Source organism: Passer domesticus, chromosome 16 (genome assembly GCF_036417665.1).
Source record: "Passer domesticus isolate bPasDom1 chromosome 16, bPasDom1.hap1, whole genome shotgun sequence".
Lineage (NCBI taxonomy): Eukaryota > Metazoa > Chordata > Aves > Passeriformes > Passeridae > Passer > Passer domesticus.
In genome coordinates this window covers 10,695,077-10,722,301 of record NC_087489.1, presented here as the reverse complement: position 1 = coordinate 10,722,301, position 27,225 = coordinate 10,695,077, and the positions used below count along the sequence as shown (strand labels likewise).

The following is a 27,225-nucleotide window of genomic DNA, read 5'->3' as shown; positions in this document are numbered from 1 at the left end:
CCATTGGCCAGCGGTCTCCCCAGCGGTGGCGCGGCCCGGGGCGGTCAGGCTCGGCGCCTCATTAGCATTCGCCCCGCCTCCCAGCGGAGGGACGGGGAGCTGATTCGTCGTCTTGGCAACGGCGGGGCGCGGCCTCGCTCTGCGATTGGCGGAGGCGCCTGTCAATCCACCGCGTCCAGGGCCGCACTTCCGCCTGGGTGTCCGCGGTGCCGTCGCTGGAGCCGGTGCAGGTAACGCCGCGGGCCGGGCCCGGGGCCGCCGCGCTGCGCTCCGCGTTCCGCTACCGCGGGGCCTCCGCTCCCCTCGCAGCCCCAGCGCCCCCACGGCCCCGTTCGGGCCCGGCTCGGGGGTCCCGCCCCGTCCCCAGCGGGCCGCGGGCCGCGCTGTCAGCGCGGCGGGGGCGGGCGGTGCAGCGGCCGCCCCAACGCTTCCCTCCCGTCGCGGCGGCCCAGAGGGGCCTGGATGTGCCGGGGGGGCTCGGGGCGCTGCGGGCCGCAGGCCCGGGCTGCAGCCTGGGCAGCGCTGGGGCGAGGTGCTGAGCTGTGCCCGGGGCTGAGGATCCTGCCCGGGGCTGTGGATCCTGCCCGGTGCTGAGGCAGTGCCCGGTGCCGAGCCCTGCCCGGTGCTGAGCTGTGCCCGGTGCTGTGAATCCTGCTCGGTGCTGAGCCGTGCCCGTACAGAACCGTGCCCGGTGCTGTGATTTCCCCCAGGGCTGTGGATCCTGCTCGGTGCTGAGCCGTGCCCGTACAGAACCGTGCCCGGTGCTGTGATTTCCCCCGGGGCTGTGGATCCTGCCCGTACAGAACCGTGCCCGGTGCTGTGATTTCCCCCGGGGCTGTGGATCCTGCCCGTACAGAACCGTGCCCGGTGCTGTGATTTCCCCCGGGGCTGTGGATCCTGCCCGTACAGAACCGTGCCCGGTGCCGCGATCCCGTCCCGCCTGGGCCGTTCCCGGTGCCGTGATCCCCCCGGTGATCCCGTCCCGGTCCTTCCCCGTCCCCCCATCCCTGGGTCCGCGCGGCTCCGGCAGCCCCATCGCTGGGATTTTTCTGATTTTACCCGGTTTTTCCGATCGCCCGTGCAGCTGGGCGGTTGAGCAGAGGAGGCCCGGCTCCCCCGAGGAATGTGCTGGGCTCGGTTTCAGCACAGCGCAGAGCCTCAAGGGGCCTTTCAGGTCACAGCTGAAGCAGTTGGGGTTTATTCGGGGTTGGCTTTTATTTAATTTTGTTTTTCAGTTACCTACTCGGTGTTTCTCTTACAGAGAAGGGGAAAAAGCAAGATGGGAAAAACAGCAGGAAAAAAGGCTTCTTTTTAAATAACATGCCACCAGAACTTCTGCATGGTAATAAAGGTAAAAGATCAATTTATTTAATTTGGTTATTGATCGTGTTTGTCCTCTCTGTATGTTTGGATTCAGGGCTTCTTTTGGAAGCAGTTTGTTGGTGTGCAGCACTTGCAGGCCAGAATTTCAAATGCAGTTTCAAAATCACCTCCTGGCTTTTATGTGTGCAATAACCTTGTGTTTCCTCTCAGAAGTGTCTGCCAAGCAAGCAGATACTTCTTCCATTTGCTGTGAATTTTCTCAGCTAAATTACATAGCCTTCATTTGAGATTCCAAGAAAGTAAAAGGAAGCATGGTGGATCTGCAGTGTTCACTTGCACCACTCTTCCCATATTGTTTCCTTTTCTAAAGCTTTGCATGTGAGGGAAAATAAATTTGATCATTCCAACTTAACCTTCTGAAGTTCTATAAATCCACGTTCATGTTGCCATCTGGGGGCAACCACATGAACAAACTTTACACCAGCATGCTCAGGGACTTCTAAAAGCTCAGGGCAGTTTCTGGAAGCAGTGACTTGGGTCACATCCAAACATGAGGCGCTGTGCCGTGGGATGGGACTAGGAGAACTGGCTAAACTAGCACGGAAGCAAGAAATTCCAAGTGCTGATTTTCCCCCTGAATAACCCCTTGGGTTTTCAGTTACAGTAAACACAGCTTTTTCTTAAAATAGTTGTGGAGCCATGCACGTGTTTGAGCACATGGCAGAAAGCTGAGGGCAGTCTGGGAGAGGATCAGCAGTGATTGTTATGGTTTTGCTTTCCTGGACCAGCAGCACCTCATGATGAACTTGTAACTTCAGGAAGTCCTCAAAAGGAAGTTGAGTTGTCTGCTGTCCAGGAAAAAATATATGGCTTTTTCCCTCCAGAACTGGCTCTTCAGCCATGCCAAAATAATCTTAGAAACAGAAGGCAAAAGTTTGAGGTAGAAAATGGTGATTAGACAACAAACCCTGTGCTTGCAGGCAGTTAAGGGCTAGATGGGCTAAAGGTTTCAGCTGATGCAGTATTGAAAAGCAGTGTGGTTATTTGTTTGCTGACATCTTTTGGTAACTGATCAAGAAGATTGTTTCCACTCTTGGATGGTTTCTTTAAGTCACTTTTAATACTGTTACTGCTTTCTATGATATGTACTTGCTGGCAGGTCTTATGACTGAAACTGGAATTTCTTTCAGTCTTTCTTCTTGTGAATTCTTCTGTGTGAACTTCACATATGCTGACCTAGAACAAAGGTGGAAAGCTTTGCTTTCTGTTATCTTAGTGTTGGCTGGAAAACCAGCCAAAAATCAGGCTTTTTTTTTTGCTTTGATAAGGCTATATTTTTAAATCACTGTTTGTAGTGCCAGTCAGATGATATTTTTTTTTGCTGTTGTTTGAAAGCAAGATTAGCCTGCAAGTACGCTGAATTTTTAAGCAGATAATTTATTAGCTTTGATATTTGAGGTAGCTTGTCCTTGAACAAATGCAATGTTACATCATGCTGTTCATATCTGGGCCTTCTGTTTACAAGGTGCCATTTTTCTGGTCTTTCACTCCATCAGTTTTGTCACCTGCCTCATGGAGATGTAAGAAATGTCTGTATTTGACACTGGTATGATGTTGTAAAATGCTTAGTGTTTAGTCTTTTTTTGTGAAGTAGCTAAAATGTTTGGTTCTTACAATTCTTGGAAGAAATGCACCAAATGAGGCGTGCAAAGAATATGTGTTAAATTAGGAGTGCTCAAGAGCAGGAATGTTGTTGCTGAGCTTGCAGATATGCAGCTGATCACATGGGTGTCTTTTCCAAGCTGAATAAATTGGAAAGTGAGAGCAAGGAACAAATTGGTCACTCTGTGTCTGCCACTTTGGAGATAGGGGACTTTGATGTTTTTCCTGTTGCAAAAAAAAATAGAGGTTATGCTTTATGGCAAATCTTTAATGGATTTTATTATTTTATGGAACAGAATTTGGAATTCAAGAATTCATTATCTCAATCCTTGCATCTTAATAATTACTGTGCAGACAAATGTATGTGATGTAATTATTTACTTTGTATCCTTAAAGGCTTGTAAAAGCAAGTTGCAGGAGAGAGCAACAAGCATTTCAAATGTGGCTTACCATAACTTTCAGTTATACTCTTTAAAAATGTATTGTTGATTCAGTGCACAAAGATAATGTCTTAATTTTCAGGATCAATAAGTTACAAGAATAGACTAAGCTTACTTAATCTTGATTTTTTTTTTTCTTTCCTCAAATACAGTTACAATTGGAAATTCATTTGCTGGTCTAGACAGATCATTTAGATTAATTCAGTTTATTTTATTATGCACATAATTTAATGAGACAGGTTTGTAGTAGATTGCAGCAGCTCTCCATTCAGAAAATGCAGAGTGTTGTCTTCCTGGCCTTGTTTATCCATCTGCTGGGAGGGAGGGTTCACAAAAGGTGAATTGTCCCTGCAGCTGCAGAAGCAGAGCTGGACTTTTTAGTCTTGGCCCTCTTGGTTTTGTAGTCCCAAACTTGAGCTGTCTCTGCTCTGTTGGACACCTGATGGCTGTGCTTGGTGTTAGACCAAACTGGTCTGTGCTGTTCCTGCTCCAGTCCAGCTCCTTTGCTGTGCTGGTCAGTTTTGGATGAGATAAAGGCTCTTGGGATGCTGTGAACCTCTGGGGTACTGCAGAGTTTGTGTGCTTGGGGTATTTGTCAAGAAATGTGTTTTTGTGACTGGATAAATAACTTCATTATGTTTTTACTAGCATTATTTTTACTCTTCTGAGTAAATTTTTTTTAGGCCTTCCAAAAGAATCTGTTAGTAGATCTCATTGTTTTGATTCTAGTGATAGTTACTGGATAGTTACTCCAGGTATTGGAGTTTGAAGGTGGTAAAGTGTGAGAATTCTGAGGTGTCTGTGGTTCACATCCCTCTTGCTCAGCTCACTAACTCACCAGCCGGCTCCTCTGCTCCCTACAGCATGTCAGGGCAGTCAGGTGAGGATGAGAATCCCTTCAGGAGCTCTCGGTGATGAATCCTGTGTGTGTTAAGGCTGCAGAGAATTCTCTCTCCAGCCTGTTCCTAAGGGGCCCTTCAGCAACCTGTGCTGACTGAAATAAAAACTTTTCCAGGAGAGCAGAACTGCCCCGTGCATGGATTCTTTCTGGGTGGTGCACTAGAACAATGAAACTGTTGAGTGGTTGTTTAATAGTGGAACAAAGATGTTACCCATCTCCAGAGGTGTAAATAACTTTGTTTACATGCCCTTGTTTTGTTTTAAACAAAGTGCTGTGCACGTTTTGTTACCCAAGGGGGTTAATGTTACTGAGCAGATAGCTGGGTGGGTTCTTTATTAAAACTGGGCTCTAAATGGAGATATTTGTCCTGTCTTGAGAAGTCCAAGTTAATTTTGTTTCATTTTTAAGCAAACGGAGTAGCAGCCTTATACTGGAATTCAGTAGGTATTTACTATAAATGCAGCTTTAAAGGATATTCAGTCATAGCATAAAATCTGACTTCCTAAAGCTTTTGCTAATTTGTGGTATCACCTTAAAACCCCCCTCAGAAATAGGCTGTTAGCTGTGTGCAGGTGCTCATGCTGGAATCTGTGTGTGAGGAGGCATAAAAATATGGTTTCTTCTACTGCAGGGCTTTGCACTGGCTTAGTCACTGTCATCCTCCTGCTTTATTTGCAATATAATTGCTACCATAATTGTCTAAAAGTCGCTGTGAAAATTATTTACAAAATTCCTTGTGCAGAGTGAATGTAAACCTGCATCTTCCTGGAGAGAATGAGTCCACAGAGACAAAGCTGCCTTTGAGGAGGAAGATCTATGAACTCACACACAGAACTATTTTTGCTGTTCTAGGGGTTTTCTCCAGTGATATTTTATGCTGTAACTGTCTTCATAAGCTTCAGTGATCAATTTGCAGGGGTGGTTGCATTATGATGAGAAATACCCAAGCATCCTTAATTTTATCTTCAAAGAAGTGTTCCTAAATGATTAATTATGTATCTACTGACACTTGTGTCCAAAGCCACTGTGCTTGGAGTTATTGATTACTTCCCACCTTCTCTCTTACAAGTAAGATAAAATAGATCCCCAGGAAACAACTATGAAATAACTAGTTTTACAATCCAGTATTGAATGATTTATTTTTTTAACAGTGTGGCTGGAAATGAGCTGATTTATCACTCCTGATCAAACCTAGCATTATGCATCATGCGTGGAGAGGTGTGCAGAACAGAATTTTGTCATTTTTTACAGTCATAGGCCATGAAATAGTTTCCAAGGGAAGGTTACAGAGTCTGAAAAATGCTGTATCAGATGCTCTCAGGTGCAGAAATGTCTCTGATATTGAGGTATTGTTAAGAAAGGAGAACATTTACAGAATTCTGTATGAATTTCAATGAAGTGTTTTGTACCAAAAAATATTAATCTGCTGGAATCAAGTTTCCTTGATCTGTTTGTTACATTTGAGGGAAGTTCTGCAAGCCAGTATCCTTGGCTGTAGAACAGAATTTTTGGCTGAAGTGAAAGTGGGGAATAGCCATTGATTCCATAGGTAATTGAGGTTATTCTGGGAGGATGTGTTCTGTCCAGATTCATCTTTACAATTTTTATGTTCAGTAAATAATGCTTCTGGTGGCAGCACTGGAGCTTTGTGCTGGGACAATGATTAGTGTGTGGGACAGTTGCTGTCATTTTTCTGATGCAGAAACAAGTTTTGTGGCCTTTAATCCTTTGAAAGCCAGACTTGTAATGTTTCAGTTGTCTCTTAATTCCTGTGAAGCATCACCAAAAATTGCTATTTCTGAGAGAACAGAACGTGGTTCTGTCTGCCATGAATGGCTCAGCTCATTTGTTCAGAGCTAACCTTTCAGATGTTCAGTTTGTTGTCATCATTGTTTCAAGTGCTGGCACTGAACTGTCCCCAGGCCATTTAATAACTCCCAACTACATAAAAGCCTGTGGTAGGGACAGCTGCAATTTCCCAAGAAATGGAAAAGTGACAGTGGGCTGAGTGTTCAGCTGATGCTCCTCATTCAGCCTCTCTGCCCTTTATTTAACAGATCTGAGAAGGAAGTTGCCCTACTCTTGCTGTGGTTGCAGAGAACTTTATCTTGCCAAGACATCTGGCAGATGGTATTACATTCAAACTTTGGACTAAGAAACAAATCTCACTTGGGAAAGAAAATCCTCTCTTGGATTCTGCTGTCTGTGTGGCTGTTCTCTGGCTGAAGAGATTGTAAGTGCATAACAGTTAATCTAAATTGCCAATTAAATTTGCTTCTTGGCTAATTTTTGTGGATGCTTTAGATCCAGTGTTGCTGGTAACCTAATTTCATGAGTCAATTAAGATTCATCCTTGCTGAAGCTTTCATTCAGAGATGAAACACTGCATGTTTGATGTTTTCAGGAGATGTGTATGAATTAAACACACATGAATATTTATCTGTTAGTTCAAGTTATTTATTTCTGTCCCTTGAAGCGCTACAGCTATGTTTTATTGCAGCTGGCAACTCAAGAGATTATGGGGTTGGCTCTTATTCCAGCAGTCGTATTGTACACTGGGGGATTTTGTGTTCTTTGTTTCCCCATTTCTTATTTTTGCTGTTATTATGAAGGATGTGGATGTGTAATCTTCTTTTGGCTCTTTGGGAATCTCTTTCTGGACAGAAGATACATCCTGAACACAAAGTGTCACAGAATCAGTGAGTAGTTTGGGTTGGGAGGGGCCTTAAAGCTCATCTCAGGGGGACACCTTCCACTGTCCCAGGCTGCTCCAGGCCCCTTCCAACCTGGCCTTGGGCACTTCCAGGGATCCAGGGGCAGCCACAGCTGCTCTGGGCACCCTGTGCCAGTGCCTCAGCACCATCACAGGGAAGAATTTTATTCTAATATAAAATGTAAACCTGCCCCCTGTCAGTTTGAAAATTCACGTTCTCCCTTATCCTGTCAAAGTAATGAAAACGTTTTTCATGAGGAAGGTCCCAAGTGACTTTTTTTTTCTTCTTCCTTTTTCTTAATTGCTTGCAATTTTTCTCTTTTCATGTTGAAAAACTTAAATGATTTTAAAATTTGCTGTGAAAATGCACACCCAATAAAACCTTGTTAGGCGTGTGAAAAAGCTGATGAATGTGCTAGTTCATGAATTCTTTGGTGGCACTCTTAATTCCAGGGTACTGAACTCCTACCACCCTACCTGCTTGTGCTGGTGAACCTCTGGGGTTATTTTAATGACTGCTTATTGATTCTCTGCTTGGTTTTACTTAAATGCTTCTGGATCTCACAAGTAGATTCTGTGTAATGAATAGAACCAAGTGTTTTATATGTTATGTACAGCTAGAACATGTGCTTTCAAAAAAAAAAAAAAAAAAGGATTTTTAATTTAGAAGGGTGGTGTTAGCAAAGCTTTCCAGAATTGATGCATGATGAAGATTTCAGCTTGAGGTCTGGAGGAAAAAGGCACTGCAGCTGTCCCCAGCCAGCTTCAAACCTGAGCTTGCTGAGCCACATTCCAGCCCAGTGAGCCACTCATTGTAAATGCTGCTCTTTCTATAGAAATGTAAATGTTTCTTTAAGGAGGAGTAACTTTTGGTTATCCAGCTGGGTCTTTATTGAGGATTAACCTGGAAGAACAAGTTAGGATAGAGGAACTAGTCCATTTAACTTAGTGTAGTTACAGGTTTAAACTCTTTCAGGGGTACAAATTTTTGGGGTTCTTTAATTGGTGTAGAAGTTCCTAGGATCCAGGAGCATGGTTGACATAAGTTGGTTGTTTTTGTTACTTTTCTCCTGAAAAATGAAATTTGAGTGGGAACAAGCCTACGAAGTGACAAATTTGAGGGATTACTAATTTCCCCAGATAAAGGCAGTGCATTCCCACACGCTGGTTTTGGAGAGCAGCCCTGGAGGTGGAACGTGCATCTCCTCTCAGGGAGATGCTCACATGCACGTCACAGAATGCCTGGAGCAAATTAGGCAGTTTATAAAGTGATTTTCTTGAAAGTCTTGTGCTTTTGTTGTCCTGGTTTTAAAAATAAGTTCAAGTGGGAGGAAATGGTTTAAAATAGAAATTGTGCAGAGTCTGGGACTGGTGTATTTCTGGAAGAGAATTTGTGTGCCTTCTACTGCTGGGGCCTGTGACCTTGTAGGGGACACTGTGACCTGCAGAGAGCTTTGCATGCAGAGCGTGTTATTGGCAGCCACATCAGCTGGGACTTGTCACTGCCGAGTGACAGGTTCAGCACTTTGTGTGACATTATTCACAACCACTTTGTGCTTCCTTGGTCGTGGGCCCTGGCTGGGGCTGGCTGGTGTGAATAGTTTGTTACATGCTCTGCATCAAGGCTCTGGGGGTCACTGGGAGAAGGGATTTTGCTCCTGAGCTCCTCCTGGGACCTGTCTGGTGTTTAGGAACTGCCCTTTCTGTTTGTTTCCTCTCCTGTGACAGACCTAGTTCTGGAAGGCAGGAATTCTGGAATTCTGAGTCATCCCTCCCTTCTGCAGAACCTATTTCAAGGTGTGCTGTGGAGGTGTTCCTGCAGTTTTTATTTCAGCTGCATGTTTTGTTTTCTCCTTTAAGGAAGGGGCTGGCCATGCTCATCAGTCAGGAATGTGTGATCCTCTCTGATGAACTATAAGAATTAAAAGTTTTAATGGTTATCACATAGTCATAGGGTGGTTTGGGTTGGAAAGAGCCTTAAAGATCATCTCATTCCATCTCCTGCCATGAAACATAATAAATTAGTTCATACCAATCCATAGCCTTGAAATATGAGGAAGTAGATAAGCTTTGTTGCTTACCCTGTAAACCACAAAATCTATCCTGGTTGTGGCCAGGGGTGTGTTGTCATCATTAAATGAGGATTTTCCAGTTCTCTGAAGGTGCCTGTACTTGCAGCTTTTCCCTGTTATTGATAAGATGGTTTGGGGAGTGCAGCTGGGCTGAGATCCCCTGGAAAAGCACATTTTGGGTATCTCTGTCTCTCAGCTGGGCTGAGATCCCCTGGAAAAGCACATTTCTGGGTGTCTCTGTCTCTCAGCTGGGCTGAGATCCCCTGGAAAAGCACATTTCTGGGTGTCTCTGTCTTGGGCACCCAGGTCCAGCCCCTTGGCCCTGCCTGGAAAGTGAAAGCCACTGAGATAATTTATTTTAGCCTGTAAAGCAGCAAACCTCATCTGCTGACAGTGTTCTCTCAACAAGCAGAGTCTGTGTGGAATCCTGTTTGTTACATCCCTGTTGGTTACTGTGTATGCAAGAAAATGTCCAGACAGACTTTTTGTGTTCCTTCAGCTCTGCAGGGCTGAAAGGTGAGACCATGACAGGATGTTTGTGCTGTATGAAAGATTTTCCAGGAGAGCAGCTGGGCCTGAGTCCTGAAGGTCTGTCTGACACAGGAGTGTTGCACCCTTCTTTCAATGGCAATTTTTGATAATTTCTTTTTGATAATTTTTTTTTAAAGGGTGCTGCTAACCACCCTTGCTGGTGTGCAGGTGAATTCTTCTGGGAACATCAGGGAATGGAAGAGGAAATGCAGGTTACAGATGCTGAATATGAAGCCACCAGGATGTTTTTGTCTTCTGGTATTTCAGCCTAGTTAAAAGTAACTTTTGGTGTTGCTCTTAGTAAGAGAACAGGATTTAATCCCATCATCCCATTTTTTTGGCTCATGAAAGCTGAATGCTGTTATCACTCTGTGTTCAGCTACATGCAAATTCATGTTAATCTCTGCTGTATAAAAGAACTGAATGTAAAAGAAGTGATGCAAATGGAAAGTTATTCCTAGTGTAACTCAGCAAAATATATTATTTTTTCCTTTTTTAAAATGTTCCTAACACCTTGGGACATTTTATCGCTGTAATTATGTAAAGTGATTTCAATGAATATTTTGTATATGACTTACTGGCATATGATTGAATTTTCAAACAGCAGTGAGCTTCAGGTGTGGTGTGAGGCAGATGTCAGGAGAGCACAAGCTAACTCTGCTTTTCATTTGTCTCTGATTCTGGTCACTTTTATTTGTACTTGGTGAGTGTTTTTATGGGAAAGCTTTGTTGTCTCTGCAGTGAAACTGCACACTGTGGGATGTAGTTCCACTTCACAAGGCCTTTTGTAATGCAATTATTATTGTGCAGGAGAGGGGAGAGGAGAAACTGGCATTCATCTGTATGACCTTATTTATTCTAAGGCTCTTAATGATATTTGACAGTTTACTGAGTCATAATTTCTATTTCTTAGTGCTTTCTATACAACACTAAACAGAAAAAGGGAAGATGCAAGAAAACATGGAGAAAATAATGTAGTTGTAGTCCTGATCATGAGAGGGCTGTGTCTTGTACATATATAAGCTTCCTTCTGGAAATATTGGCAGCTGTTTTGTGAGAAGGATGCAATGCTTGCAGACAATTGAAAGCATAAATGTCTTCCATCTCCAAAGATACTTGGAGGGTGAGGATTTGTAAATATGATATTGCTGGTGCAGAGATTGTTATAAAATCCTAGAGTAGCAAGGAGATGGGAGGTTCCTAAGGGAAAAGTGACAAACTGAAATAGCTATCCTTGAAAGACATAAACTACCTCAAGGCAAACACTAAATTAATTCATTAACTTAGATGAGCCCCATAGTGGGCTGGTTTAGCTCCTCCCTCTGAATGGACAGTTAGAACTGTATGTATGTGAGACATTCAAACAGCTTTTGTTCTGGGCAGTGAGGGGAAAAAGACCTGAAACACAGTCTGGTTTCTTGCAGAGAAAAAGAAGGAATTGGCTTCAAACATGGTACACTCTTCTCCTAGGAGCAGAGTGCACTTCTGGCTTTGTTTCTCTTAATTGGAATGGAATTGTGCAATTATAATTACTCTGGAGAAACTACTGTCACAAAAGCAGTGGAATCTTCGGGATCAGAAAAAATTGAGACTGACAGATTGAGGTTGTTTTGGAGGAGATATCGATAGCATTGCCATGCTGTCATTTATTGCTGTGCACTGGGCTCGTTGTTGCAACCTGGTGAACGTTTGTAAGATTGAAAATGAAATTTTCCCATTCTTCTCCTTAAACTAAAATTGGGTGAGGTAAAAATATTTGCATTACACCATTGTCAACCATCTGGAAAAAATCTAATTTAGTCCATCCATAAAGTAGAGCTGGAATGCTACATAAATCTGTAAGTTATTTGCAGAGTGCATGGTTCTCCTGAGGAAAAGTTTGTTGGTTCTTTACATTCCTTCTAGAGGGAAAAATCTCCAGTTTTCTCTTTGAGAGTGCATAGCAGTGGCCTGACAAAACTTCTCTCAGGGTCACTGCATATTGATTGCATGATGGAGAGTCAGGCCCAGCATTTTCATGCAGTGGTCAGACTTTGAGATACCAAGGTTCTTTCTTGTTCCCAGCTTTCTTGGTTAAGGATGCAATAAAGCTTATCATCTTGCTAAGGAGAATTTTTGGTTTGCCAGCTGGCTTTTTCTTCTGTCAGTTCTCTGTTCCTTCTAGCTGTACTTGCCTGAAGTTTAACTTGCTGTAAATAAGATACATTTTACAGTAATGTATATGAAGTATTGATACAGAGAGAAGTGTGACACAGTAAATCAGCTGTTCTCGTGGCAGGTAATAGTTGTCTTCAAAATTACTGTGGTTATCAAAGAAAGCTGTTTACTTATGAATGCAGAAATCCATCTCTTGCCATGGGAAGAAACAGGAAAATTAGTGTTTGTCAAGTGTGAGCGTTTGTACACAGGAGAAATGTGGAAGCTGCTAATTCTGTTTCCCTGTCTTGTCAAATAGATCATCTAAAGCAGCTGGGTATTTGCAAAAGAAGACCCTGACAACACCCAGATACTTTAAATCAAGTTCAAGGATGCATTAGAGAGAGCTGCACTGGCTGCACCAGATTTCACCCTGAAGGATGAACAGTGAAGAAGAATTTTATGATGCCGTTACGGGTGAGTGATGGGCACGGTGCCAAGGGGAGAAAACCCCTGTAAATTGCATTGTGTCTGTGGTGGGGGGCTGGCAATATATGGCTGTTAATAATAAATCAAAAGTGAACTTGGGTTGGTAAAACTTGTAGTGCTGTCTTCTGAAAAGTAGAAAAGGAAAATTGTAGCTCGTGTCCAGGCTTGCAAATGAGGGGGTTTTTTGTTAAAGCTTAATGCCAGTTATTATTTCATCACTAGAATGGTCCTTTAGTGGCCAGGTCTTGCTTTTATTTTCTGTGAAAATCAATTTAATAGCAGCTTGAGAAGCAGACCCTTTGAAAGGTGAAATATTTCCTGTGGGTTGTTTTTATTGTTATTGTATTCATTTTTTTTATTTTAATGGAAAACTTATTCTAAAGAATTGAAGTAGAAAATGTTTTTCTAGTCAGAAACAAATTGCTGTAAAAGCATGTTTTCAAGATAGGGAGCCAAAAGTCTTTGCAATCCTATTTTCTCTAAAAAAGCAAACATGAATCACTTCACACTTGAGCAGTGTATCAAATAGTACTTTGCTTTCAACTAATGAGGATGAATAGTTATTTATAAGAGCTTTAGATGGCTTTAGTGGTAAAATAAAATGCTTGAAGTATTTTAATAAAGAAAAAGGAAATCCTCTTAAAGATTTCAAACAATTTTAAAGATTTCCACTTAAATGTCTCTCAAGAAATCCTGTAGCAGAGGTGAAATGAGAAATATTGAGTGTGCAGTAGTGAATATAAAATCACAGGAATGAAAAGAGAATAATGGTAAGTGTGAAAGCTGCAGGAATGGAAGTAGCATGGTAGATAGAAGTGGGTAAGGTAGACTTAGATATGGATGGTTGGAAATTCATGTGAGGAATAAACAGAGGGGGCTGGGTGAAGCAGTGTGACTGACAGCAGACTGTACAGGACTTGTCACAACTATGTCACAGGGGAGAGAGGAAATTTGGTTTGCATTCATGCCAGCTGGGAGTGATGGGGACTAGTACTCCAAATTCGTCTGTAAAATCAAACCATTGTACCATTAAAATCTTTCTGTGTGTCATTAATAATGGTGAGCTCAGGGTCACTGCCATAAATGAACTAGATTTTTTTTCCACTGAAAAAGGTGTGAAAAGAAATGTACCTCTAAACATGAGGTCTGCATTGTGCAGCTTTGATGGTGATGCATTCCTTTGTCCCTTGCTGCAGAAACTGCACAGCCCTTGGTGTTTGACCCATCTGTATTTAGACACTCTGGTTTTGTCAAACTCTTTCCTCTTCCTCCTCTTTTTTCCCCCTACCTCAAAAAGTTGATTCCCCCTGCAAGAGCTCCAGGTGGTGGTGACTGAGCTGTTCTTGTACCTGCAGTCCTGGCTGACTCTGCTCAGAACTGGACATGGTCATGGGAGGGAATGGTGTGCTGTGTGATTGGGAATCATCCTGCTGGCACATGGTTTGTCCCTGACTGGATGATGATGGCACTTTTGGAGCTGCAGCATGGACTGGGCTGTTGATGAATCAAGGGGATGGATGAGTTGGTGACAAAATTTCCATGGGGAGAAGTTTCTTTGCAGTCAGAGGTTATTAGCATTGCTGACACTTGACAGCCTTACCTCATCAATGAGTACTGCCTAGGGAATCCCTTGGGAATGTTACCTGTGATCTCACTGAATTCCAGACATCACAGTTGCCATGAATCTGCTTTTTCTCAAATTCCAGTGGCTGCCTTCTCTGGGGCTGGATCAGGACAAAGGTGGTCAATCCTTAGATGAATTTCATCTTCTTAGAATTTTTCTGAGAGACAAGGAGCATCTAGCTTTGATCCCTGTCACCTCGGGTGTGTTAATGTCATCACAGACTTTGTAAAGACTGTGTGCCATCAGGGACCTCTTCTGAGCTGTATCCTTCATTAATATTGTCAGGTATCTTTTTGCCAAAGTGTTTTGTGGAAGTGTTGCCACAAAGCAGGAAAATGCCTGGCTGTTTACCAGGGTAGTTTATTTTTGAGAACACAAATAATTTAATTTTGCTTTTTTAAATATTAGCCTGCAGTTGCACAGAAATGTGTTCTGTGCCCATGAGGCTCAGCTGGTTCATCCAGCCAGGTGTATTTGTGAGGGTGTTGTTGCTTTCACGTGGGGAGGAGGAAGTGAGGTTATCTGCCAAACTGATGTATTTTCATCTGTCTGGATCACACTGAATCAATGGCTGTGTAAGAATTGCAGATGTTGTGAAAGGCCAACCTGCCTCCATCAGCTGCAGCTTGTGACAATTGACTTATTTTGGAAAGGGGAGAATGGTTAATTTCTGGCAAATAAAAACAATACCTCTTGCTTCACTTGCTGTCTGCACTTCCAGCATGTTTATCCCTATTCCTTTTTTTAGGGGTGAGGGCTCTCAGTACCAAGGTGTTTTGATTCCCTTTCTGCCTTGGCTGACAATTAATGATTGCTCAGGGAGGTTGCTGACTGTCCAGGGGGAGGGCTGCTGTCCCTGCCCATGACTCAGAAGCAGCAGGCTGCTGCCTTGGCTCATGGGCAGCACGCTCTGGGTGGACTTGGTTCATCTGCAGGATGTGGAAGAGGAAGGCTAAGAGATGTAAAGTTACTGGCAAGTCACTTTTCTTTAAGCTCTTGAAATGTATTTATGTTGGCACCCAACTTAAGTATTTTACTTTGAAAGTTTGTCTTTTTAAAACCTTTTGTTTCTCACTCTTAACACATATAAGTGGGACTTCTGATAAAGCTAATTGTTGACATTGTATTTCTGTCTCTGGTTCCCATCCTCCTTTTAAATCTCCATTTTTATCCTCACTCCCAGTGGCTTTTCAGTATGAAAACTGTCCTGTAAGTAACTCTAACCTACTCGGTTTCTCAAGTTCAAAGCTTTATTGGCAGGTGGTGTAAGGTTCTTTTTGGAACTTAGAAAAACTACAAATCATTTCTGTGTGCTCTTCTTCTGCCTCTCCATAAAACAGTGTCTGGATAGTTCTTAATGGAGCTATAATACCTAGAACTTCATTGAGAAGCACCTTGCTAAGCTTTCTCAATGGGCTTGTAGTGGATAAGTCATGTGATGCTAAGGTGGAAAGTGCAGCTGAAAGTCTGTGATTATCTGGCTATGTACCATAGTGGTTTTGGTTTGGTGTTTTTTAAAAGTAATTAGGTGGAAGTGCACTCTAATAAAAGCAGACTTACCCTTCTGATGTACTTCCTTTTCTGGAGCAGGGATTTAATTTTTGTTGTTTGTCTGCAAGACACTCATTTGAATTGGCATTTATTTACTTACCAATGACATATTGTTGTCCATAAATAATATATATACTTGAATCTAAATTCCTCTTGTCCTTTACAAGAACAGGACAAAACAATTCTGAATCGTAGGAAACAAACACTAATGTGGACAACACAATGACCATTTGACAGGATTTGCAGGGTTTCAGGTACAGTATAAAGACTGAAATCACAGTAACCTTTTTCAGAACTATTCCCCTATAAGCCAGTGGACTATCCCTGTTGTGAAGCTTTACTTTTACATTTAGGTGTTTTAATCCCATTGAAGTGATGCTGTTCCTTGTTGTTGTGTGAGTTTGATCAGATTTTTGGATGAACTTGAAAAAGCTTTTTTTTTCCAACTTATAGTTAAGCTAATAAGTTATTTTGCTGCTTGTACTGTAACAGGTTCCAAAAAAGCTAATATATGGTTAAACATACTATTTTAAAATCAGAAATATTTTGTTGTGAGTTGACTGAAGGTTTTTTTAAGACAGGTGTTTCAGGGTACTCCTCATTTTAATGACCTGAATCTATGTGTGACTGACATGCTTTCCAGTTGAGTACTAAGAGTGCCAAGGTGTGATTATTGCTGTGTAATTACATTATTGTGACATCAAAATGTAGGAGACAGGGCAAGACATGACATCACTCATTACACCTGCTGTTTACCAAATAAAATCCTATCAGTGGGACTTCCTGGTGCAGTTCTGGATATTATTGCCATGGTCTTGATCCCTGAAAAAAGTGCAGCTTTTTGTTTCTGGATTGTGTGCCTTGCATGAATTGCTCTAATGTATCAAAAGCAGCTATTGGAGAGGTTAAAATAAAGTTGAAGTACTGTTTTGTGAAAAAGTTAATGGCAAAAGATCACAGCATTTTAGTCTATTTAAAATGGAATAATCTTTGTCACAACTGATTTCTTTACTCCATTAGAGTGTTTGCAGGATTTGTAATATTTCAGAATCTTTCTGTGCCCACAGCAGACTCTGGGACAGGCCATAGCTGGGTGTGATGGGAGCTCAGTAAAAAGACAAGGGGCTGCCCAGGCTGTGACAGCTGGAACAAAAGGAATGCAAAAATTATGTATTCCTTAAAACCATGGCAAAAAGTGTATGCCAGCAAATACCCTCATTTAATGTTGCTTTTTGACTCTTAAATTGGAAGCTGGAAACTAAAGTCTTGAGGAAGAATTGACCCCTATGGCACTCAGAAAGGATTAATGATTTCAGAATTAATTTCAGCAAAAATGTTCCTTTATTACACTGCCTGATCAGCAGTGATTTGTGTGGCAGTGCTGTGGCAGCTGTGAAGGATTGTATTAATTGATCATTTTAGGGTGTTCTGTGGTGATGCTGTTGTGGTTTACAAGTGGTTTGTTTCTGCAGCACTGAGGGGAGGCCTCTTGCTGTTGACTGAGACCAGGGGTGTGTGTAGAGGTGCATAGAATGCTTTAAAAATCTTCTCATTCAAAGCCATATGCAAAAATTGTCATTATTTATATTACTATATTTGTAATTTATATGACTAAAAATCATTAGGAATCTTGGATACTTGGTTTAATCCAACTTTCACTTAGGGCTGCTTGATAACACAAATTTGTGTTCTACAGATTGCTGCTGGTTTAACATTTAGGGATTAAAGCTGGTCCAAGCAGGTTGCTGCAGGCTGGGCTTTGGTTGCAATGGTGTTTCCAGTAGCTCTGGACCAAGTGGATGGATTTGGGAGATGGGAAGTGCAGCCACCTCCTGCAGGTCACTTGTAGAGCTCAGGGAATGGTTCATCCTGGTGTCCACATGTTCCTGTGCAGCCATTAGGGAAGCATTAGATGGTTTGCAGGTATGGGTGGCAAAAAGAAGTTCAATGTCCTACATTTCTGTGGTTCCAGTTGTCTGGGTGTTTGCCCCTGCATTGTGAAATAGCTGTTTTCTCTTTTTTTAAAATTTTTTTCCTTGCCTATTAGTAATGTAAATTTAATTTATTTGATGTCTTTGAGGAAAACTACATAACTGAAACAAATTATTGTAATTACACTGCAGCTCTGGAAAAGAGAAAATGCTGCTAATCTGATTAGGAGCTACTCAAGAGCTTTTAAGATTCTAAATTAGTCTTACATTCAGCAGCGTGAAAAATGATAATTCTTTATTCTAATGCAATAGTTGGCTCATAATACTCCTGGAAATTAGGTTGCTTAATAAGGGTTTTCACTCTAATAGTCTTTGAAATAAACTAACCTAGTCTAGGCATTCTTCAGGTGTGAGACTTGCAAAATGTGAGTGGCACTCTGTGGCATGGGAAGGCTCCTAAGAAAACTGTTGCATTTTGGTTTTTATACAGGCTTTGATTCTGACAATTCTTCAGGAGAGTTTTCAGAAGCAAACCATAAAGGTCCAGAAATGCTTGATCTAGAGCCACACCAAAGCAATAGCACTGGAAAGCATAATGGAGAAACAGAGATCCAAGAAAATGGGATTAAGAGACACAGGTAAACACAGAGAGCTGCAGAGGAGATGGGAGTGGAGCACGTGCTGGCTCACACCTTTTGGGACATTGCTGTCCTCAGAGGGTAATTCTGTGGGGTTGGAAAGGCATTTCATGGTCTGCTTCCTGTGGCAAGTCTGGGGGGATGCTTTGCTTCCTTTATAAGTTGCTTCAATGGAAAATAAAATGGCTTGTTGTTTAGTGGGCTGATAATGACAGTTGGTTTTTGTTTTTTTTTCCCATTACAGGACATCATTACCTGCCCCAATGTTTTCTAGAAGTGATTTTAGTGTGTGGAGCATATTAAAAAAATGCATTGGACTGGTAAGTTAGCTTGAATGAAGCATCTGTGTTAGGTCTCCTAATGTCAGCTAATTAATTTTATTGCTTCAGCATCGAGACACAAAATAACATATGGTGCATTTTCCTTTTTTTTTTTTTTAGTAGGAAACAGTTTTAAACTGCAATTCCCAAAATCTCAACATTTATTTATTAACAGTACTATTTCCATATCTTCTTTAGGTGTTAGAGCAGCATGTGGATTGGCATTTTTGAAACTGTCCTTTAAGAACTAGACTAAAGCCATTAAAATATAATCAAATGTTTGATTGACACAATGCTCTCTTACCTGCTCTCTTTTTTAAATTCTTTACTCAGCAAAAGGTGATTTAGGACTTTATTTTATTAATTAATGTCATCTAGGAGATGCAGTTGTTCCCTCAAAACTCCTTTTTGGTGGGATGAGTGACCTATCTACTCAAGCTTTTGCTTGGACCAAATCACTTGAAGTTAGTTTTTTTCCCTTGCTTGTGCCAAGGTGAGGAAAATGTTGCATAAACTTCATCTACTGTCTGCTGAGTTTTAAGCATTTACACAGATGTTTTAATGCTCATGAGTGCAACTTTGTAATTAAACAGCCAGATTTTCTTGGGTGTAGTAAAAGACCTGGGGAGTTGGAAATCTCTGTGTGAACTTTGTGTCTGTCTTTATCTGCACAGGCAGAAATGGTCTGACACAAATAACAGGCTGCTTAAATAAACCACTAAAATCTGTTAGAGCAATTCAAGTGCTATTCTTTATGTAAATGTTCCTTTCAAAGAATAATTTGTGGTTGCTGCAGTGAAATAGATAGATTTTATGCAAATAAGCATGTGAGGTTTTCCAAGGAGCATGTGGCACTTCAGTATCAGCACAGAGCTGGTTGGCACATTATTGCTGCTACCTAGGGAGATTTTAACCTCTTCTGCTTTACACAGAGCACAGCAGAGAAGGTAACATTCTCTGTGGATTTATTAGGTTAGCTGAATCAATGTTTTAAGTTGTTATTTCAGATTGCAAGTGGGGTTCTGCAGTGCTTCCAGCCCCTTTCAGCTGTAGCAGATCTGCTTCAGGCTTGCCAAATATCCTTTGAGGAGTACTATAAATAAACTCACCCACAATTCTTTTTCCAAAATTCTTGTTGTTGCCAGTTGTTTACTTAATGTTGTGTCTAAGAAATCAACCTGCCCTTTGGTTATGTAGGAGCTGTCCAAGATTACAATGCCCATTGTCTTCAACGAGCCCTTGAGTTTCCTTCAAAGGATAACAGAATATATGGAGCATATATACCTCATCAATAAGGCTTGTAGTCTTGCAGATCCCCTGGAAAGAATGCAGGTAAGAATCCCCACCACCTTCTGGGTAATTCACAAGTCTTTTTTCTCCCAGTCTTTGATTTTAAGACAGTTTCTCCCTTGAGTGTATCTCTTTCTCAGGGGCTACAGTAAGAATGCCCAGTTTGTCTGTCTAGATGAGTTTCTTCTTTCATAGTGGCTGTGTAAAATATTTGTGACATTTTGACCCTTCATGCATACACAGAGCTTAAAAGAAAAGTGCCACAACTGACCATGCCCAAGGATCTCAACTCATTTCTTTAACTGTGACTTTTTAAATGGTTTTATGTGTTGTGAAGATGAAATCATGGCTTTATATCACTCTAAATTGGTTTGCTGAGTGATTTTGAAGTTCCTGGATGAAAAATTGTTGTGACAGAGACAAATTTACCACAATTTTCTTCTCCAAAACTGGTTGTTATTGGGAGTAGGATACAGCACCTGGCTGCTCTCCCACCAGGGCAGTGAATATGGTGACACCTGTGTGCATCAGGTCGTGCTGGTGTTGCTCACAGCTCTGGTTTTACTCAAGTGCAGTGGAGGGTTTATCTTGGTTCCTGTGGTCCATACCTCCATTTCCCAGCCTGAAGGAGCTCCTCAGTGTCCCCTGACACTGGATTGTCCCTGAACCTGCTGGCCTGGCTCAAGAAGTCTCATCTGTGCTAGAAATGGTTCCTACCTGGCACTAGGAGAGTGAGGATCTGTTCCCAGTGAGCTGAGGGTGGGGGCAGTCAAAGCTGGGGGAAAAGTAGATTTAAAAAACCAGGCTGATCTTCTAGAAGTAGGTGAGGCAGAGTGTAATCTGGCAGAATTTACCACAGACAATAATTCCTGTTGGAAATGAGATTCTTAACAAGTGCTTATATCTCCCCACTTCCTTGTCACTTTTCTATGGCTTACAAATGTTTTTGCCTTAAGAAATATAAAGCAATTCCTTTCTGGAATAATAAATACTGTAATGTGCAACAAATAAAGTACAATAAACTTTGAGTTTTAATGCACTGTTCTCATAACAATGTGTTCTCAATTTGTTTACAGGCTGTAGCTGCTTTTGCAGTTTCTGCTGTAGCTTCTCAGTGGGAGAGAACTGGCAAACCATTTAACCCACTGTTAGGAGAAACCTATGAATTAACCAGGTAGTAATTTAATTTGGGAGCTGGGGCTGTTTGTGTTCTTGAGTTAGCAGACTCTCACACTGGTTTGGTTGTAGTAAAATGCCACTAAAGTATATTTCTGAGTATAGCTAAAATTCTTTTCCTCAAACTATCTCAGAATTTCTGAGAAGTTGTTATAAAAGCTAATAATTTTATTTCTAAGTTTAGGCAGAATATTCTTTGAATTATTTAGAGAAAAATTGGTTCATGTTCTTCCACCAAAAATGCTTCCTGAGCAGACACTGTTAATTAATTTTAATATTGTTTTGTTGATCATGTCAGATAGAGAAATTAGTCTGAAGGACTTTGAGATTTCTCAAATAAATGGGTGATATGTCTGCAGTAGAGTAAAGAATTTTCTGTCAGACCTTTTCATGTTGCCCAAAGGGTTTCTGTATTTTCATGAATTATTTCAGTGAAATTTCTTCAGATGCCTTTCTGGGTAGAAATCTGCTTTGGGGTATAAAAGGAAAGTGTTCAGAGTAAAAATCCTTTAATTTCATTAATTGTAAAGGTGTCACAGAACTAGAAAAGGAAAAGTCTCACCTTCAGTTTAATCTAAAAATAATTCACTTTTTTAAAAATAGCAAATCTTTTATTTTCTCTTGCAGTATTAAAATATGCTTACTGTTTAATGCTCTTTTTTTGTTGTTGCCAGGGAGGACTTAGGATTTAGGTTTATATCTGAACAAGTCAGCCACCATCCACCTATTAGTGCATTTTATTCTGAAGGCCTCAATAAGGACTTCATATTTCATGGATCAATCTATCCCAAACTAAAATTCTGGGGAAAGAGTATAGAAGCAGAGCCTCGGGGAACAATTACTTTGGAGCTTCTGAAGTGAGTATGAGACGTAAATAACTTTTTTTTTTACTTTTTGTAATAACCATGTTGGCTTTTCAGCAGTGATTACCTTAAAACCCCTTGCTGAAGAGGTTCTAAGAATTGATTTACAAGTTAATTTTCACTGCTAAATTTCAGAGCTGGGGTTTTTTTTTGTGTTGTGCTTTCATAGCTGTAGCAATTTGACCCAGTTTTTCCACCATGAAAATTAGCATTTCTTAGATATTGGTTGTTACTGAAAGCTAGTTCTGTGAAGGCATGTTAAATTTAAATATAGAGATGAAATTCTCTTACTGGGCTGTTCACGCTCATCTCAATTTTCAGTGTTGCTGTTGGTTTTGGTGGTTTGTGTGGAAAGAGCTGCATCTCACAGTAACTGTTCTGTGTGGTAAGGGAACGGGAGAAACCTGTCAGGATCCTTCCAGAGAAGGATCAGCTTCCTACTGAGATCAAGAATGCCTCTCCAGCTTGCTCCCAGGCTCGTCTCTCATGAATTACGTGATGTCCCACGAGTTGTTTTGTGTCCTGGTGGCACAAAGACTCTGGAGCTTTCCAAGTGGGACATGAGGATGCACTAGAACAGTTGCAAATAAAATATTCTGCATTTGCTGCTTTTATAAAAGCCTTTCTGAGGCCTAACTCAGGTGGTTTTAAAATGTTGACTTAAGAAAGTTGTAGACATTTGGTTTCAATAAAAAACCAACTTGTCTTGCACAGCAGGCATTGGCTTTTCCTGTACTTTATTTTGGAAGAAGTTTAATTTTTCAGCTGCTGGCATCTAATATTCCAAAGTTCATAAAAGTATGAACTGGTCTTGGAGATAAATGATGATGGAAATAAAGGAAATTTCTGAGGTAGAAGGAACTGTGAATGTTAGTGTAGAATGCAGGTGTTACCAAAATAATGTTTGTTCCTCGAGAGCCTTTCTTTAGAGAATTATTAAAATTCTTGCTGAACCTAATCAAGGCTGAGATTTAAACTGGAAAATAAACAGTTAAAACATTTCTTTTCAATAATTGCTTCAAGTTAGCAGCAGGAGTTGAAATCAAATTTTGAGCCTCTCAGTGTTGTGATTCAGACCATTCTGTTGCTTTGAGGAGTCTGAGAACTGCTCAGGGCCTGAGTGAACAAGGAGCTGTTTGGGAAGCAAAGCTGTGAGTCAGTATTAAATTGTGCCTTTATATTAACCATGACTATTTTTCAGAGCATTTAAAGACACTTTTCTCTCACTTCTCCAGCACAAAAAGTGCTTCAATTGTTCAGCCCTGATCATAAGTGCCTTGTATTGTGTTTTGGTTTATGCTGTAAAGAATTTGTGTCAGAATAGTTCAGGAATAAAACTGTGTTTAAAGGCTGGGGGGTGAATTTGAGGGATTCTGGTATTCTTTCCCCCAGCTGAAGAGTAGTCATTGTTCTAAAGACTCCTTGAAGAAAAGGAGCTGTGGGAAATAGTGAGACTTCAATGATCTCTTGTTTCTCTGTACTGGGAAATGACAGATGGGTTGGAAAGATGACATGGGAGTGTTCTCTCCATGCTCACTGGAAGCAGAAGTGCAAGGCACTTTTTACAGAGGACGCTGCTTTTTTCTGTATTTTCTGTTAAAACTGAGTTTACAAACTTTTCTGAGATGGATAGATTGTCTACCAGGTAACTTCAGTATTTCCCTTACCAGCATGGAAAGATGACTGTGAATAGATGGCTTTGACTCTGCTAGTGACAGTAGGAATCCTGTTGTTTAACTTTTTGATCATTTCTGGAATAATATCTTTTAAGGATTTTGAATCTGTAAACTCACCTTCAAAGCTTTTCACAAAACAATAAACCAAAAATAAAGCCAAGTGGAAAATCAGTTCTAGGATTTTTCCTTCTTCTCAGCAAATCTTTGGAGAAAGGATGGAATTGAGTTGTGAACTGAATTTTAAAATGTCATGTTTGTGGAGCTTGCAATAGTGCTGTTGTGTCCCAGTGGTGTTAAACAACCAAATAAAAAAAAGCAAAAACCACTGACACCCCCAAAATTACCTTCAGTGGCACTGGACCAGGCCTCAAATACAGATGAGAAAACTTGTGGCATGTTTGTGGAAACCACTTATGCAATTTACTGCTGCTGCAGCAATTGAACAGAAGACAGGCATTAGTCTGGTTCTCCTGCAAATACTATGTTTTATCACTTAAAACTTCAAAATTCAAATGAAAAAGTGGAATTCCTGGACTGCTCTTTATGTTGGGCTGAAATTTGTAATCGAAAGCACAGCAACTGTAAAACTCATGTGAGAAGGGAGAAGAATAATGGCAATATCACTTCATTAACTTGCACCAATGCTTGGATACAACACGTTGTTGGCTTGTAAAGAAAAGTCTGTTTCTCTTCTGTTCTGAAGAGAGTGCTGGATATTCAGAGAAATGCTAAATATTTTACCTTGCCATGAACAGAATTGAAAGCAGGCTTCCATCTCAAGCTCAAGAAAATGATTTATTTCTCTTATTTCCTTGACAGGCACAATGAAGCTTACACATGGACAAATCCAACCTGTTGTGTACATAATGTAATTATTGGTAAACTGTGGTTAGAACAGTATGGAGTGGTAGAAATTATAAATCACAGGTAATGCTGATCATGAACCCAGGGGCTGTAGGGATTGTTGTGGTCTTTTATGTTACAGAGCAGATTTTGATTTTTGTCAGACACACAGGAAGCTTTGCTTTCTAGCTCCAAAGTCTTGGGGTTTTTTTGTTTTTTTTTTTGTCTTTTTGTGGGGTTGTTTTTTTTTTTTTCTTCTCCTGATGAATGCAAACTCTCCCTAGGCCTGAGATTACTTTTATAATATTATTAATGAAAAGGCACAAAGCCAGATGGCCTATGAAGAGCAAAGGTTTTACATTTGTGAGTTACCCATCCAAATTCAGCACCATTGCCAGAGAACAGAAATTAAATTCAACTGCAGAACCATTGAATGGAATAATTGTCAGAGGCAGGTTGGGCCTCCATTGTGTTGATTGTGATTTTTCACTTTTTTAGTTTAGATAATGGACAGTGTCTTAAATTAAGGGCACAGCACAGAAAAATGACTGCAGAGTTGGGAAATGGGAACTTGGAGACTGTCAACTGCTCTGCCAACTGCCTGTATCAAAGCTTTTTACTTGGATAAAATAAATTACCTTCTAAATGAGAGAAGGAATTTTGTGAGAAGCATTACTACTGCACACATTGCTCTGTCAGTAAATGAGAGCTTCAATCCAACAAGCTGCTGTTTGATACTTCTCATAGCATCAAATCTGTAACCCTGTCTTCTGTACTTGCACAAAATTTGGTCTCTGGAATTTTGAAATTTGTGTGTCATTTTTCATGTCCTGGTCAGTCAGATAATCAACCATAGTTAAATAAAAATAATTTTTTATATATATATATAACCATAACTAACCACCAGCTAACTGTGACTATATTAAAAATTTAAATAAGGTAAAATAAATTTTCTCATGTATTTAGGGGCTTGCTTCTCTAAGCATGTACTTATTTCCTCCACAGTACTGGAGATAAATGTGTCCTTAATTTTAAACCGTGTGGACTGTTTGGGAAAGAGCTTCACAGAGTAGAGGGATACATCCAGGACAAGCAGTAAGTGAGAAAAACCTCTTAGTCTCTCTGATTTTAACACTGGGGCATTTCTTTTGCTGGCATAGTGACCACAATGATGTGAGTTTAAAGTTGCTAGCAATGTAGTTTGTAACTCATTTTTGTTCTCTGTGTCAGTATTAAACCCCCTGATTTCAGTTTGATAATTTTTAAGCATTATTAGAAAAAGTCTCCAGTCCAGATTTTGGAAATGAAGGGAAAATGCAGAGTAGCTGCAACTGATTTACTATTGTACAGTCATAATTCCAGTCTTCAGTTTAAAATAATGAGAATGTGGTTGTTAAAAGTTTTTAATTAACCCAGACCTGTTTTGTGACTTTGAGTCTCTGTATTATAATTGGCTTTGATGTACCCACATTCATCTAACAGTGGCAAAAGCATGTGACTGTCATGAGGATCTGTTCTGGAGGGCTGGAATGAGCTGAAACCTTTTCTTTGCCTATCAAACATCTGTGTTTTCTAAGAATCACCCATTCTGTGCTTCTGTGAAATCTGCAAATAGAAACAAAATACAGCAAAGTAGGAAGCTGAGTATTTAATATAGATCAGAATCTGCAAGGCTTGGCTTAGCAGCCCAATCAGAAGGAAGAGCTCAGTGTCCTTTGCTTTGTTTCTGTGCAGCAGGAAGAAGCAGTGTGTGATCTATGGCAAGTGGACAGAATGTTTGTGGTGCACTGATCCCACCACATACGAGACCTACAAAAAGAGTGAGAAGAGAGGCAGTGAGCCGAAGAAGAAGTCGGTAAGGGGAAGGATTCTTTAGGGAGAAAAGATTCTGAAATATCAGAAATTAAATCAAAACATCTTATTTGGGTGAATGGGGGATAAAAGCTGCCTTTGGTTGGGGTTGGATGGGGCAGTGCAAAGGCACTTGGAGCTTTGCAGGCTGTAGTGTGAGCTGCTGGCATGGAGGGGAGCTCAGAGGAATGGTGTCTGCTGGAGATTGGTCAGAGAAATCATGAATTATCAACCCCCAAGCTGATGGTGTCCAGTCCTTGGATGAGGAAAGTGGCTCTACTGCCAACTCCAGCAGTAAAAATAGTTGGATTTGGGCAGGAAAAACAATAGCAGTTTTGTTCAAGTCAGATATGCTTTTTGGTGATGCAGATTTTCAGAAATTAGGATGTAGAAAGTCTTTACAAAAAAAGAGGTCTGGAAACATACAGGGTTTTTACTTCATATGTAAGCAGTGTCAGGGAAATTGCTGCCAAGACCTCAGTGTCACATGGAAAATGGGAAATATTGTATGTGCAGCAGAGGACTCTGGATTTCCTTATATCAACAGTTACTCACTGAAAATGAAAAGTTAAACAGAAGCTAATCACTCTTGATGTTAAGAGCCTCAAACTTTAAAAGTATTCACATCAGAAGAACCTAGAGCAACAACAGGCCTTGCTTTTGGCTCTGGATTCCATCATGGTGCAGGCTTATATTTTGACTCTTTAAAAAAAATAATAAGGTTCTGTTCATCTTAAGAAAATCAACTCTTTCTTTCCTTCCTTCCTTCCTGTTGAGACTATTTTTATATGGGGAACTCTAACAGTAAACCAGATGTTGACATGGAAAGTAGCCTAGAACTGTCTTTTTAAATAATGAATACTCAAACCAAATGATTGAAATTAGACTCTTAACCATATGGAGCTGTTTTCTAGTGTATAAAACAGGCTCTGTTTAACCTAGTAGGGTATTTTTGATTGAAACAAATGAGCCATGTCAAAGAGGGCAGAAAGAAAAGGGGTGGGAGCAAGGAAAACTGTTACTGTCACTCCAGGATGTTACTGCCTCAAACTCCCCTTCTGGTTGTTGTGGTTTTAAATGGGTTCTCATGGTGAAATGCTCTGAAATTCCACAGTGCTGCTGTCTGTGTCCTGCAGCAGTCAGATTCTCTCAGGTTCTGAGAGCAGCCCCCTGAGCCATTGGAGTTTTACATGTG

The 27,225-nt window shown here is 40.9% G+C and overlaps 1 protein-coding gene across 4 annotated transcripts in view; it reads left to right on the top strand.

Moving 5' to 3' along the window:
• Positions 1-94: 94 nt before the first annotated feature.
• The window catches only part of OSBPL2 (oxysterol binding protein like 2), a 33,300-nt gene continuing 6,169 nt past the window's right edge, over positions 95-27,225 (top strand). The window contains exons 1-12 of one of the 4 annotated variants that reach the window (XM_064391179.1): positions 95-230; positions 1,262-1,351; positions 6,384-6,559; positions 12,098-12,255; positions 17,864-18,011; positions 18,256-18,331; positions 19,529-19,663; positions 20,698-20,795; positions 21,472-21,654; positions 24,156-24,263; positions 25,185-25,274; positions 25,914-26,034. In XM_064391179.1, the coding sequence (XP_064247249.1) occupies positions 12,219-12,255; positions 17,864-18,011; positions 18,256-18,331; positions 19,529-19,663; positions 20,698-20,795; positions 21,472-21,654; positions 24,156-24,263; positions 25,185-25,274; positions 25,914-26,034 (996 nt within the window). In that variant the 5' untranslated portion in view covers positions 95-230; positions 1,262-1,351; positions 6,384-6,559; positions 12,098-12,218. Of the gene's footprint in view, positions 231-1,149; positions 1,175-1,243; positions 1,352-6,383; positions 6,560-12,097; positions 12,256-17,863; positions 18,012-18,255; positions 18,332-19,528; positions 19,664-20,697; positions 20,796-21,471; positions 21,655-24,155; positions 24,264-25,184; positions 25,275-25,913; positions 26,035-27,225 lie in introns of those variants that run through there. The other 3 variants (XM_064391177.1, XM_064391178.1, XM_064391180.1) reach the window with 3 other exon arrangements.